At 40.5% G+C, this 15,481-nt stretch overlaps 1 protein-coding gene across 1 annotated transcript in view; it reads right to left on the minus strand.

Annotated features, from left to right (window-relative positions):
• The window catches only part of URB1 (URB1 ribosome biogenesis homolog), a 79,665-nt gene that overhangs the window by 48,609 nt on the left and 15,575 nt on the right, over window positions 1-15,481 (minus strand). The window contains exons 9-17 of the mRNA XM_034770176.1: window positions 15,234-15,429; window positions 13,648-13,785; window positions 13,040-13,213; window positions 12,219-12,363; window positions 9,533-9,655; window positions 5,684-5,796; window positions 4,345-4,464; window positions 1,175-1,291; window positions 539-677 (exon numbers count right to left, since the gene is read on the minus strand). Coding sequence (XP_034626067.1) covers window positions 539-677; window positions 1,175-1,291; window positions 4,345-4,464; window positions 5,684-5,796; window positions 9,533-9,655; window positions 12,219-12,363; window positions 13,040-13,213; window positions 13,648-13,785; window positions 15,234-15,429 — 1,265 coding nt within the window. The remainder of the gene's footprint in view (window positions 1-538; window positions 678-1,174; window positions 1,292-4,344; window positions 4,465-5,683; window positions 5,797-9,532; window positions 9,656-12,218; window positions 12,364-13,039; window positions 13,214-13,647; window positions 13,786-15,233; window positions 15,430-15,481) is intronic.

Consider the following 15,481-nt stretch of genomic DNA (forward strand, 5'->3'; position numbering starts at 1 on the left):
AGTGGAACTAACACTCCCATGTCTGTATGCTCAGCTAGCCAAATCCTGGTCCCTGAAGTCAATAAGAATTTTGACACTGCAGTCAATGGGACCAGGATTTGACCTAAAGAGCACAAGCAGCAGGATTCCAGCTGCCCCCTGTGAATGAACACAAGAAGTGGGAGGGGCTCTGGTACGATCCTTGCCCCTTGCTCATATATGCAGGGGGAACTAGCCCTGGCCCTGTGGTTTAAAAGGAAGCATGACTGCAATGGATTTGACTTGGATTAAAAACTGGTGCTGTGGGACACAGAAAGCAGATCAAAAGTAAGATTTTACTTGGACTTTTAAAACTGCAAAGCTGTGTCATAGATTACCTTCTGGTGCGGGGAGACATCCTGGTCATTTAGTGTTTACTTACAGAGCTGAATACAATTAAAAAGACTAATCCTGTAGTTCCTTACTCAGGCAAGATTTCAACAGGCATCAGCAGCAGGTTTGCCTGATTAAGGACTGCAAAATTAGATGGAGCAGACATCACTTTGGGATCATCACATACCATCAATGTGAGAGATGGGTATGCTAACATTATCCACATCTTGTTTAAATAAGTTGACTAGGAGCATACTGGCTTCCTGGACAAGGTCTGCGGCTTTATCCGTGTATGGATAGGGGTTTGTCACCAACTTCATTAAAATCTGCGAACCAAGATAAAAGTCAGTCATAGACCCCCGAACAAGCAAGCTCATTGCAATTCTATACAGAAAATGCTAGTTATAGGAATATTAAGTGAAACAAATGGAAGGGCTTGGAAATTTAACATCCGGAAAAGGTGATCAGGAAAAGGAATGTTTTCTTTTAAAGATTAGATTTTATTGGAATTAGTTAATTTTATCTGGGAGTTTCAAAGGAGCCTAGCAGGTGGGATGCCTAATAACCTTAGCGTCTTTTCTCCTCATACCAGCACTGCTCCAGTAAAAATATATCTTATGGGGAGTCAATTCCCCCCAACCCTTTTCATCCACCCCTTCACCAAGGACAACAGATATGAATTCTGTGTAAAGGATTTAGTCACTGCCTTTCTCAGAATTCATTCACAATCCTTTGAAAAGATTTTCCTCAATAACAGCAAAGTAATTAGCTTCCCATTAATGCTATTCTTGACATTGTTTATCTAACTAATTTGAACAATTACCCTCTCCAAAAACTGAATCACGGCTTCCTTTTTGTCTTCTATTGTATTATCCAAGTGTTCCAGCCACAGTACGAGTTCCTTCCACGTGTACTCAAATACTCCACTGTCATGCAAAACCTAGCCGGAAAAACAGCATGTGAGAGAAAATAAATAGTGTATATTTATAGCTTTTTGTACAGCAGCTTTCATTTTTATTTCTTTTACTACATACAGAATAGCAGCAAATTGCTGAACACCAACACTGTCCCCCTCTCTAACTTCTGACAAAAGGGACCTGATTCTTACATATACCAAGGTTGCTTTAGACCACCCTAATTCCACAAAAGGGCCCCAAAGTGGATGTAAATATTATTTACTGCCATTTTACATTGCCAAAGCTGTGTAAAGTGGCCTTGATGTAAATGAGAATCAGGCCCCATGTCTTTATTCATGCTGCCCCCTTTGCTGAAAGCAGCCATCTTCTCCTCCAAAACTTTTCCCAACACACACTTTTTTTCTGCCTAGCTTTATACAACTCTCAGATACAACTCTAATTTGTTCTTAGTCTTGCACTTATTTTCTTAGATCCATGCATTTTAAGCCCTGATCCTGCAAACAGCTACACACGCAATTAATATTATGCACACAAGTAATGCAGTTGAACAACATGAAGCTACTCATATATGTAAAGTTATTCATAAGGGCAACTGTTTGCAGGACTAGAGTGTTTGTAACATCGGGGGAAGCAGGGATCTGGCTAAACTACAGCCTGATTGCGATCTCACGCCAGTATAAATCAAAAGTAATTTAGGCCTGGTCTAAACACAGTTTTTGTACCCATTAAACTATTTCAGTTACTGGTGGTTTTTTGTTTGTTTGTTTGTTTTTTACCAAAATTATTAAATCAGTAAAACCCCTGATTTCTGGTAGGGTTTTACCAGACATAGTTTTGTCTGGGGACAATAGTTTTACCATTGAAAAGGTGCCTTATACCGGTATAGGTTATTCCCAGAAATTATGGGTAACAAGCTATAGGGACTAGGCCCTTTTCACAACTGCATCCACGCTATGGTGATTAGTTGCAAACCAATATAGTGAAAGCAGTACAAAAACTGGGTAAACAAGTTCTGACTCAACTGAAGTCAAAAAAGTTAAACCAGCATTAAGTGAAATCAAAATCAGACCTTTTGTGTTTAAAACAACAGCACAGGTAATCATGTTATAAATAAACTATCTGAAGTTACTGAAAGAGAGAGGACACTATCATATGAAAACTCAAATAACAAGCTTCTATATAGTTTTATGAGCTTTGTCTTTTGCAAAACATATATTGAAAACAGTTCTCTTTCAGAGCTCAGTTTGTTCAGCTTTCACTGTGTGTGCGCTACACTGGCAGATACAAAAATAGCATCTCTGATTACACGAATTTGACATGACAGTTCATCAAAAAAAATGATTCACTCTTAAATAATTAACTACTTCTGGCAGATTCTCAAAAAAGAACAGTACTTTCAGCCCTCATGAAAAGAGGCAGGAACAGAACGCAAAATTTGAAAACATACCTGCAATTTATATTCCATTATGTTGAAAAATAAAGCAAAAAAAGACTCATTAACATCTTTTTTTTTTTTTTAAGAATTTTGAAAAGCCCATTGGAACTGATACAACTGTCCTGACCTCACTGCTTATGTCTCCCTTTCAAAGAAAACAGAAAGGACTGAAAGGAGAAGATGAATCAGGCAGCCCAAATCTCTGCTCATCAATCAAATATACTACAAAAAAAAAACCCCAAAAAAACCCCACGCTATTGCTTTTAAATGTAAATACGTTTAAGCACCAGAGGCTCACACAAGAGGAGCTTACCCACCACCATTAAGGACTGCACATTTACGAAGCAGGCTTTTCCTATGCAGCTGCCAAAAGTAACTGTAACAGAAATTCTACAGGGTCCCAAATTCCAGCTCTGATCCTGAACCCTATAACATCTGTGGGAGTTCTGTCACTGTCTTTAAGCCTCTACAACATTTTGTACTGAATCCCACTGGCCCCAGATATGGTGTTACCATGCAAGCATTAAAATCCAGAGGCCGTTGAACTCAGTGTGAAGACCCTCACTAGCTTCAAAGGGCTTTGGATTGTAATTTACGTTTTTTTAATTAAATTAAATTAATGGAGATATCCTATCTCCTAGAACTGGAAGGGACTTTGAAAGGTCATTGAGTCCAGCCCCCTGCCTTCACTAGCAGGACCAAGTACTGATTTTGCCCCAGATCCCTAAGTGGCCCCCTCAAGGATTGAACTCACAACCCTGGGTTTAGCAGGCCAATGCTCAAACCACTGAGCTATCCCTCCCCCCAAGTCATTAAAAATTCATCTGTGATCTGGCACCTTGCTTTGCTGACAGTGGCAGCCAATGCTAGTGCCATGAGCAGGAAGAGCACACTAGTGGGTAACAGACTCACGTGCATCTCAGTGGCTGACATGAACTATACAACGGAACTCTTTATGTAATTTCTCTGATAAAAGCAGCTGTTTCCAGCTTTCAAAGTGCAACCTGTGATAAAACCTGATAACAGTAATCACATGCCAGATTTAACTTTTAAAATCCATATCATTTTGGTTTGTGAATGATGTTACAACTGGGTACCCAGGGACAAGCTCCTGGACCTGTGCAGAAGTCACTAGTCACTGGGGCTATGCACAGTCACAACAATCCACCTGCATGGACCTGATTGCAGAATCAGGGCCTAGGAACACCTAGGCCAGATTCTTTTAATTTAGGCTCCTAAATCCATATTGAGGCATCTAACTAGAAGTGACCTGATTTTCAGAGGCACCAAACTTCTGCAGCTGCCACTGACTTCAATGGGATTTGTGGGCCTTCAGCACTTCTGAAAATCAGACATCTTCTATTTAAGTGCCAAAATGTAGATTTTTTTAATTTGTTTTTTAAAGGGTAAATAATATTCACTGCTACCCAGAAAAGACTGTGGCCAATGGGACTATTTCATGTGAGCAGAACAGGTTGGCTGTGAGCCAAGGAGTGAATAATTACAGTCAAATGAAATTAGAGACTCTTTAAAATCAAAGTGCTAAAAAAACAACCTTAGCGTGATCAACATCAACACACTGCTGTTGGCACAAATTATATAAATGTGTTTAAGTATCGGAGGCCAAAGAAAAAAACTTACCTTGATGATCAGTTGTTTTGTTGACGTTTTCAGTTGTGAATGGTTACTTGTTACAAACATTTTCATCAGTAAATAAAATACTGATCTTTCACCACGAACCTTTTCTGTTTCCGAGACATCCTAAAAGAATAATGGGTTTAAACTTCCCTTGTGTGATATCACTGGACAGGAATAAGTTACTCTGTGGCAGCAGAATAGCAAAAACTGTTTTGCAGGCCAGAGCTTTTTTGGGCTGGCCAAGTGGAAGTAGCGTGATTTGAACGAATTCTGCAATTAGTGGGTGAGCAAGATGAGTATAATAGCCTTTGAGCAATGGAAGGAGTGTGTCTAATAGGAAAACCAACTAACAGAAGGATCTAAGTAGAACACCACACCCTTTAACTTTCCCTCATCACCAATAATCCTGATGTCATACTAATACTGACTCAAGGGGAAATAAATCCATTTATCCCAGGGCTGAATTTAGCTCCCAAAGAATAGGAAATCAGTGTAAGTCGCTTCTGTTCTGACAGGTGCCGAATTATTACAAATGTGCACTACTTTACTGCTTATTCTACTTTTCAGACCAACCCAATGTGCAAAATACAAAAACCCTTTGCATCACTGTTGAATATGGCCTTCTAACTTTTCCTTTAAGCACTTGCCTAACACTAATAGTGTGCAAAACAGAAAAATTACACTGCTGTTGAAACTGGCAAGAAGTCAATTTTTTTTTGCCAGTTTCAAAGATCTTTCCTGCTCCCTCTTAAGTCTCTTCCCTGTTCTCTATGGCTGGCTGAATATGATGGAGGATCTGTTATCATGGAGGGTTCCAATCAGGGCAGCCTTGAGTCACTTCTTTCCCCCACTGCCAACTCTCACAAGGCAGGTTCAAATCCTTTCTCCAGCCAGCTGTAGGAGGGTCTCTTCCTATATGTGCCTAGAGTAAATGAGAAGAGAGGGGAGTCTGTGAAAGCCTCCACTCGCATAAGCAAGGAGCCCCCTAGGGTAAGGTTCTTCTCCAGCAGGTGTTTAGAAGCAGCACCCGAGAATCCTGCTCATCTCCTTGATTTGCAGCCACAATCCTTCCATCCCTCAGTGTCCAGAAGAGTCTCACTCTTGCCTCTGGGAGTAGCAGATTTTAGGATGCCCCTTTTAACCCTTCATAGGAGAGGAGGGAATTTCTATTCCCACTGACAAAGGTCCTAGGCCTTTGTTGAGCCAATGATTCCCGGGCTCTTGCCTAATGGAAACAGACGCTGAAATGATAGGACTGGCACTAAAGACGTGCAGCATCAGAGACAAAGACATGAGGGCAACTGGCAAAAGAAACAGATAAACGCATCTGCAATTCTCCTACCTGTACTCTGAACCAGGCAAATTTATTTGCCGGCAGTTCCAGAGCCACTTTCAGTATATGGTGCTGTAGAACAGGAGGGATCTCCTCTCGGAGTCCTTTTTCAGTGACAATACCTGGGGTTGGAAAACAGTAATAATCAATATTACTTTGCATTTCTAGATCTCAGAATGCTTCACAAACATTCATTATTTAAGCCTCAAAGCACTCTTATGAAGTGAGCAAGCAAGAAATTCATAGATTTTAAGGCCAGGATTAATATCTAGTCTGACCTCCTGAGTAACACAATCCAAACGACCTCACCCAGTTCACACTGTAGAAATCATTAGGCCCACCCTTGACAACACAGGCCCTTGGGTTATCATGCAGCAACTCCAAACAGTAGTTTTACATAACAAGTGAAAAAGAAAACCCAGGTGCTGTTCAGATTGCAGTGGGAAATTTAGCAAAGACTACAACATGGAATTTGACCTAGGTGTCCGGACTAATACCCATACTGTTACAAAATGTGATATGGCATATTTACTAACCGCAAGTGAACTTTGGGCTTACATCTCACCAAAAGTAGCTTTTTATCATTTATTTGCAACAAGTGGTATTTTTCACCTAAAGCAAAAAACAGACTGAGATGGGATACTTTATTTTCCTGAATTAATCAGAGATCAAATACTTCCCATATAATTCACAAAACTAGTGATGCTACCATTGGTTCATTAAGCACAGAGTGGGAGCTGCCTCATATTTTAACTCCACTCTGGTATGCACTCTATAATCTCATTTTCTATGGGGTGAGCTCAGTGTTCTCTTTTCTTGTATTGTGTAATTTGTATATGGGACAGCACATTAAAAAAAGATAGCAGAACTAACAAAACTCCAAAGTTCCACCAGCAGCAAAACTAAACAATGGGATCAGCTGTTAAACATACAGATTGTTACAAGTCAAAAACAGACTGCCTGTCTTCAGTCCCACTGGCAGACTGCTCAATTCTGTGCAGGAGGATGGGAGATTTGTGATTAAATCTCAATGTACTTTTCTGCCAAAAAATGTGAGGTGCTAAAGTTTTATTCCTTGTGTCACATTATAACTAAACACAATACCAAGGGGTCATTGCCTTATCAAGATACATGTCCCTCCTTTTGTTTTTTGGAAAAATCAATCCATTATGTTGCAAGAAATACTGGGACACACAGGACACATGATTTTGTGAGGCAGCCACAGAATAAACTAACCATGGCAGTGCACTCTGATTGGGGCACAAGGGGGATGGGAAGCCCATGCATTAGTCTATTTATTTTAAGACTTTTGGCTCTCCTTTTCTTGACAAACTTTTAATTTATGTAACTCCTACTCTTATATACCTTACAAGGGACTGCACATAGTACAGATAATTATTCTAGCTCTATGGTACAGAAAATGTATATACTTCTCTACTCAGTTTTGCTGTACAAAGAAACACTCCTTGTTTCCTATGTAACAGTTGCCCAAACTCAAACCATCTCATATTACTGTTAATAATTCTCCTATTATGAGCTTCCCTCAGAAGCAACACCATGTAGAATTCCATTCCTCCTCCCTTGGACTGCAGTAAGCATGATTGAAAAAAACAGAGCAGTAGAAGAAGAAAAGGGTTACTTTTGACACCTTCCAGAAGAGACCACTGCATTGGTAAGTGATTTTTTTAAACCTCTAATGAATTACCCTATCCCTTGAAGAGACTGCAATGTTGTTGCAAATATGAAGAGTTCTAAAATCATTTATTTAGACTGGGATTGTCATAGGGGCCTGAGGGAGTTAGGCACCCATATCCCACTGAAAGTCACTGGGAATTAATAGACAGCAGGTTTAAAACAAACAAAAGGAAGTTTTTCTTCACACAATGCACAGTAAAACTGTGGAACTCTTTGCCAGAGGATGTTGCCGAGACTATAACAGGGTTCAAAAGAGAACTAGATATATTCATGGAGGAAGGTCCATCAATGGCTATTAGCCAGGATGGGCAAGGATGGTGTCCCTAGCCTGTTTGCCTGAATCTGGGAATGGGCGACAGGGAATGGATCACTTTATGATTACAAGTTCTGTTCATTCCCTCTGGGGCACCTGGCATTGGCCACTGTCTGAAGACAGGATACTGGGCTACATGGACCTTTGGTCTGACCCAGTATGGCCTTCTAATATTATCTTCTTATGAGTTAGGCACCTAGAAATTCCAGATTTTTGCAAGTAAATTTCTGTAAACAACATCAAGAAGTAGATTAGAAAATTATTTTTAAAATTTAAAAATAGGAGTGGATGTGACAAAACAGATACGGAATTTAAGAAAAAATGTCTTTTTCCTGTTGTGACACTGGCAGACCAGGTGCCAGCTGTTGCCAAGTCTGAAGGCATCAGCTGAGCACTGACAAATTCGTATTTGGAAACCAGACCTATATATTAGTATTGTTCAAGACAGATGTTAGACTTGTAAAAATCTATTTAGATTCTGTAAAATGTTTGTAAGTTGTTCCATGCATTGATCTGACTTCTAATGTCTGTATCCCATGCTGTAAGATAATATAAAAGTTTTGTTTTATAATTTTAAAAATGCCTGCTATGAGCTTGTGAGCCTCAGCAGGAAGAGGGGTTCTCCCACCCACCAAGAAGGATTATCCAGGCCATCGTAGGACAGAAACTTTATGGATTGCCCCATCCACCCAGGAAGAAGTTATGTGCAGGAGCTCTTGTCCCATCAGTTTGAACTCTGGGGGATGGACATAGAAAGATGCTCTCAAGAAGAAATAGTTATCTCTTTGCTGTTTAGACTCTTACACGGGCTGGAGCTAAGAAACAAGAGCAGAGATTCCCCAGAGTCAACCTAGGTTAACCCTAAAAGACATTAAATAGACAGATTATTACATCTCTGTCACCTTTTGGAATCACAGACTGTAACTCATTTGTGCTCATAAGTTGCCTGCTTTAACATATAAATAAACCCTCTCATTTTTTTCCCTAGGTAATAAATCCTTAATTAGTTTATTACAGGATTGGCTACCAGCATTGTTTTTGGTGTTAGATCTAAGGTACAAACTGATCTGGGGTAAGTGACTGGTCTCCTGAGACTGGGAGCAACCTGAATATTTCTGATTTTTTATGTTAGTGACCATCCATCACTAAGTCCAGCTTGCCTGGGTGGCAAGACAGACTGGAGTGCCCAAGGGGACTGCCCGTGACTCCATGGTAACACTCTTACAGTGATCCAAGAGTTCACATTTGTTACTAGGTTGGGAAAATCTAATTATAGAACATGGCACCAGCTTGCCCTGCTTTTCTGACAGACTGCTCAGAGGCTGGCACTTACAACCATGAACCACTCCAGACAGCAACGCCCCATAACCCTTAATATTTATAGTTTTAAAGCTAAATCCTGGGGGCAGCGATCTTGTCATTTTACATTTGTTTGTGAAGTGCTATGCCCTGCACAAACAGCAAAATGAAATGGTGATGTAATCGAGAGTCTAAAACAGGTTACTCTTTTGAGGACACTTCTGTTCCTCTTACTAAGTAGAAAAGTAATCAACCTCTCCTGCTAGAGCAGGGGTTCTCAGACTTTTGTACTGGTGACCCCTTTCACACTGCAAGCCTCTGAGTGCGACCCCCCCCTTATACACTAAAAACACCTTTTAATATATTTAACACCATTATAAATGCTGGAGGCAAAGCGGGGTTTGGGGTGGAGGGTGACAGCCTGCGACCCCCCATGTAATAACCTCGTGACCCCCTTAGGGGTCCCGACCCCCAATTTGAGGACCCCTGTCCTAGAGGCTTTTAATGCTTTCATTAGCCAGCTGAAGAACATTTAAATACCCTTAACATACCTTTTAGCAGTTTGCTGAAATCAAAGTTGCTCTGAGCTACCAAATGGGGAACAACCTTCTGACAAAGGCATATGACCTGAAGTAACACAGCTTTCAGAAGAGTGGTCTCTGCATCATCTGAGCCTGAACACAGATAGAATGAATATATTTAGAATTAGTTCATTTTTCCTTCAGACAAAGGAAACCCACAATCTCGCAATGTTTTAACACAGTGATACTCTCAAGCCGCAAATGGTTCTTTAGTGTCTCTCCTGTTTGCAGCACACGCTATTAAAACACTGTAGGATTTATTTAGTAACCAGTCAGGAGGTTTTAACTATGTTATCAACCAATTAAGTTATCAACTTGCACTAATTTATTAACTTATTTGCTGTGAGAATAATATATTTTATTATAGTATATTTCAATATACACACACACTAAATATTTCCCCCGTCATTAACACTACTGTGGCTTTTTTGAGTAATGTTGATTGCTAATTTGGCTCCTGAATCACAGTGGTCTGACTATCACTGCTCTAACCCACATTTGTATTATTATTTGTATTATCAGTAGCATCCACTACGAGCTAGACTCTGTCCAGTTGACTAATAAAAAGAAGCAGAATTGGATACACACCCCTTTTTCTGTATTAATATTTATACTTTTAAATCTGGATTAGTTGACCAAAGTCTTACATGGGGACCTATCGTTTTTAAATTTGCCTGTATAGTGCCCCCCACATCTGAAGATACAATCTCTTCCCTTAAAAAGCATACTATCTATACCATCCATCAATCTCTAAAGCAGGGGTCGGCAACGTTTGGCACGCGGCTCGCCAGGGTAAGCACCCTGGGGGGCCGGGCCAGTTTTATTTACCTGCTGACGCGGCGGGTTCGGCCGATCGCAGCCCCCACTGGCCGCAGTTCGCCGACCCGGGCCAATGGGGGTGGCGGGAAGCCGCGGCCAGCACATCGCTCACCCGCGCCGCTTCCCGCCGCCCCCGTTGGCCCAGGACGGCAAACCGCGGCCAGCGGGGGCCGCGAACGGCCGAACCCACCACGTCAGTAGGTAAATAAAACTGGTCCAGCCCGCCAGGGTGCTTACCCTGGCGACCCGCGTGCCAAACGTTGCCGACCCCTGCTCTAAAGTAAATGATAGATAGAAAGAAATAGGAAAGTGAAGCAGGGCTTTGGAGCAGAGCCCGGAGCAGCTCCGGAGCAGTGGAGCTGCAAGTTTTTGCCTGGAGCTGGAGCAGAGCCGGAGCACAGCTCCAAAGCCCTGAAGTGAAAAATATAGCTAACCAATATCATTGCTTTTTTATCATTGACATTGGGTATATTGGTGTTGGATATACAGTATATACTGGAAATGTATCACTATTTATTTCAGCTAAGGTTTCTCTCTCCCCTGCTGTTGTTTTTTAAATAATAATCTCCAAATGTGAAGCCTTAAAATGAGAGATCATTTAATGACTGTAAGATGTGCAGCAGGTACAACAGAAACATCCTCATTCATGTACAGCAGCCATCCACTTATAAGCAAAAGGCATTTCAGCAGCCTAAAATATTTTTCTGGTTTATTGACAGCTGAATTGATGTGAGGCTGCATAAAGGCAAATTGTTGTACAGCTGCTAGTGGAAGTAAATAAATACAGTGTAAAAATAGCTGGACAATTCTTTACAACATTTTTTTTTCCTGTTGGCCAGCGTTTCCCAAAATGTGGAACAGCCCCTCTCCCCCCCCCCCCAAAACTAGATGGGAAGATGAGAACAGACCTCTCTACTGTTATCCACACTCTCAGCTTACAGTTTTTAAAAAATGAAATCTCTAGCTGTAATGGCTGCAGAGAAAACCTTGAAAACATGACCTGCAAGTAACTGATGCAGCAGAGCCTGTCTGCGTCTGCAGAGAGCCTGAAACAACTGCTTTTTAGGTGTAAACTCCCATTTGTTATGATAGGTGCTAAAGTATCATCACTGGTCTCTGATTTAAGTGTCAATATTAACAACTGTTTTGCTGCTCACAAAACTCCTATAAAAGGAGAGGAAGTTTCATATTGCGAAGAGCTTCACAAGCGTTTCTCTCAACATGGGACATGCCACCCTGGGAGGGCACAAAGTAAGAGTGGGTGCACAGAAGACACATCAATTAAGACATGTAGGCCATTAGCAATAATTGGCTAAGCTGCAGGGGGCATGACTGGTTTGATTTTCTGTAGAGCAGTGGTTCTCAAAGCCAGTCCGCCGCTTGTTCAGGGAAAGCCCCTGCCGGACCAGGCCGGTTTGTTTACCTGCCACGTCCGGCTGATTGCAGCTCCCACTGGCCGCAGTTCGCCACTCTAGGCCAATGGGAGCTGCAAGAAGTGGCGCAGGACAAGGAATGTGCTGGCCGCCGCTTCACGCCGCCCCAATTGGCCGAACCTGTGGACACAGCAGGTAAACAAACCGGCCCAGCCTGGCAGGGGCTTTCCCTGAAGAAGTGGCATACAGGCTTTGAGAACTACTGCTGTAGAGGGACTCAGTTTTAAAAAAAAATGTTGGAACACAGCTATAGACAAAGGTCCTTGCCAAAGGACCAAACTGACTGAATACCAAATACCAAGGATAAAATGGTGGCAAAACTTCCATTGATTTCAATGGGGCCAGGATTTCATCACAACTGTTTATATACATATAGGATGTTATGCCTACAAATATTTTCCTACCGTGCTGTTCATTGGTTTCTGTGATCTCAGTCATTTCCTCCTCAGTGGAAATGGTGTCTTCCCTTCTCTCCCCATCATGTTGTTCTCTCTCTTGTTTTAGAAGTGACTGCCAGACCGCCACTATGCTGTTCATGTCAGGTAAAAGCTAAAGACAAAATATAGACGTGAGAAAAAAAAATCAACAGCTCTTCGGTGCTGCACAATGCTGTAATGATGCAAATATTCCTAACACACTGACGAGGAGAATTGCTTACACTATGCAATTTGAATACAGACTGAAATTAGATTTTTATTTTCAGCTCTGCAGAGAATAAACACATGAAAGAAGAACACTGTATTAAAAACAGATATGAAAAGTTACCAATTGCTTAGAATTTTTTGGCTGTCTGGATTTCAATGTAATAAACATTTTCAAACCAAGGACCAGTTTCTGCTATAGATTACCAGAGTGTAAATCTGGATGAACTCCATTGACTGCAATTTACTTAAAATGAGAGTAGAATTTGGCCCCAAATTATTAAAAAGCTGCTCTTAACTTTAATAGTTTTTCTCAATACTAGCACACCAGCTGCCAATGTTATGAATTCATCTTAGAACAGAATTTTATTGGCACTTCCACTGACCAGATTTATTAGCTACCATTCTGTACTACAGTACTGGTTATTAACACTTAATGAAAATGTCTATAAAATACCTAGAAACTTTTATGTGCTTGGACCCCAGGATACAATAAATCAGGGGCAGAGTGCACTGGAGCAGTTATCTGCTGCACACCTGTAATTCTAGGCTCTTGCTGTTTTTTAATATCTTCTCTTTTGTACCTTGCTAAGGGCTTCTCTGTACAGTTGGACAAATTCCTGCATCATCAGTGGAGTGTAGATTTCTGACTTTTGCCATATTTCCTCATTCAGACAGTGCTCAATATTTTTCAGGGCTCTTCTCAAAATAGTTGATATAAGGGTCAAGATGGTGTGTTTCACTGTTTTGCTGGGTAACTAAAAGAAAGAAAAGCTGAATTAACAATAAAGTTACAGTGCTTCTTCCCTATCCATTGTATTCAAGCTACTTATTTTGGAGTATTTGTTGAAACTTGTAAACAAGATAATTGTTTTTTAAAACTGGGTTGTTAGGTGGGTTCTTTTACCGCATACATTCTCACTGCATGTGGTAGAAGAAAAAAAAAACAGCCCTTACAGCCAGTGAGCAGTTGCACAGCTGTAGCTTACAAGAAGTTAATGAAAGCAACAATCAGTGGGACTTAAATATATGTTTAAGTGCTTTCTTGTACTGGGGTCACAATTTGGAGCATTCGGCATAAAATCTGATAATTAATTGATTTTAAAAGTTACTTGGATGATCACCTTTCACACTCTTAACCCTAAGGTGGTTGTTTGGGAAAAGCCACATTGAGACAATAAAATGCTCTTACCGTTAATCCTTGGGTGAACATAGTTTTATTGCACACCACAGGAACTGTTGTTACCATCACCATAGAAAGCAATCTAGGGAGTGGAATAAACTCTGCAGTTTTAAAGGAGGTGGAAATCTCTGGTTGAGCCTCATAGATCTGAAATAAAAATAATGGAGTTTAACCAAGACTGATGTAATCATGCGGATTTGCAGCCAATTCTACAGAATACATTACAAACACGATATTATTTGTCAAAGGTTACTAACAACTGTACTAAATGTCAGGTTTCACACAAAGAGAAGGGCACTCGAAAGTTAACCACAGAGCATACATACTTAAAACATAGTTATTCTAAAATGATGATTACTAATGAGTAGTAGTATATCCTGCAGAGCATACATCTACTTTATGTTCAGTTACACAGGAAACCTGCAGAAAATTTGCCTATTATCCTTGGATGCCCTGCTCTATTTAACAGATGGCACTGTATACACCACTCAGCTATTTTAAGATTAAAAAAAGGCAGAGGAGTATACAGCAAGGACAAAAGGATTCTCTAGCCATTTGTTTTTGTGTCTTGAAAACCAAAATCCTCACTGGGATTTTTCTCACAGACTGTAATGCCAACTCCTTCTTTCCCAATTTAGCTAAATGTTTATACCTCTTTCTACTCCCAGAATGGCCTTTTACCAAATGACCTTCTCACTCACTTTACATCTACACTTCTCCAAGCTGCCATGGCTCCAAGCCACAGCTCATTTTACTCAGCGTTCACAGAAAACAGGATGCAACTTTTTTCTTTACCATCTTCAACATTTATTTTACAACATCCTGCCTCTTCTTTCCTAACATAACATCAATTACTAAAGGTATTTCAGAACCCTTATGTCCTTCCTGTTTAGGTCATTTAAACCACAACAGTTTACCTTCTTTGTAGCTGGGCCTTTGGATCTCATTTGATTTTTAAAATAAATAATTTATTTAAAGTAAGTGCCTTGCTGCCTTTTTGGTGAGGGAACATCACTAAACAGCATGTGTGCACAGCTGGGAACACACTACATCTTCATCCACTAGAGCCTCAGCTTAGGCACATTCTCCTCTGACACCAAACTACTGATTCTTTCAATTAAGAGGTCAGATCCTCAGCTGGTGCAAATCAGTTTAGCTCTACAGAAGTCAACAGAGCATCCTCAATTTACACCAGTTCAGGCCAAGATCTTCAATTTGAAGTCACACACACAAAATTATTTCCACAATATAACTGGATTGGGACCATGTATTCATAGACTCATAGACTCATGTATTGCATGGCATCCCAAGAGTGGTTAATTTTGCACCGTACTAACAGTACTTAGAATGTGCTGGAATACCCAGCTGTAACAGGTGGAGTTAAGGGCAAATTGTCCAATATAGCATTGCATTTCCTTGTTAAGTGGCTTTAGGTAGGCTATGAGTGTTTGAATTTTCTGTCATTTGTATTACACAATCATACAAAATAATAGTACTTGTTTAAACAAAAAATGTTTTTTAAAAAAAAAATAAAAAGCCTCAAAACTGGGCTTTTCCATATACAGAAAGCACACATTTTTTCATCTCTCTCTTACCTTTTTTAGCAATTTGATATTGTCTAACCAGGTTGACTTCAGTCTGGGAATGAAGGAATATTGGGTTTCCTTAAAGTATTTATTCAGTAAATCTGGGCACACTTTAAGAATATTCACCATAAGATCAGCAACCATCTCATCCTCTGTTGCAGTTTTTAAATTCAGCAGAAAGCGCAGAAGCACCAAATTTCCTCCTCTGTAAAGACAAAATTGGGGGGGGAGAGTCACAATTTTAATATTTTAAGCAC

The sequence above is a fragment of the Trachemys scripta genome, chromosome 1 (assembly GCF_013100865.1).
Source record: "Trachemys scripta elegans isolate TJP31775 chromosome 1, CAS_Tse_1.0, whole genome shotgun sequence".
NCBI lineage: Eukaryota > Metazoa > Chordata > Testudines > Emydidae > Trachemys > Trachemys scripta.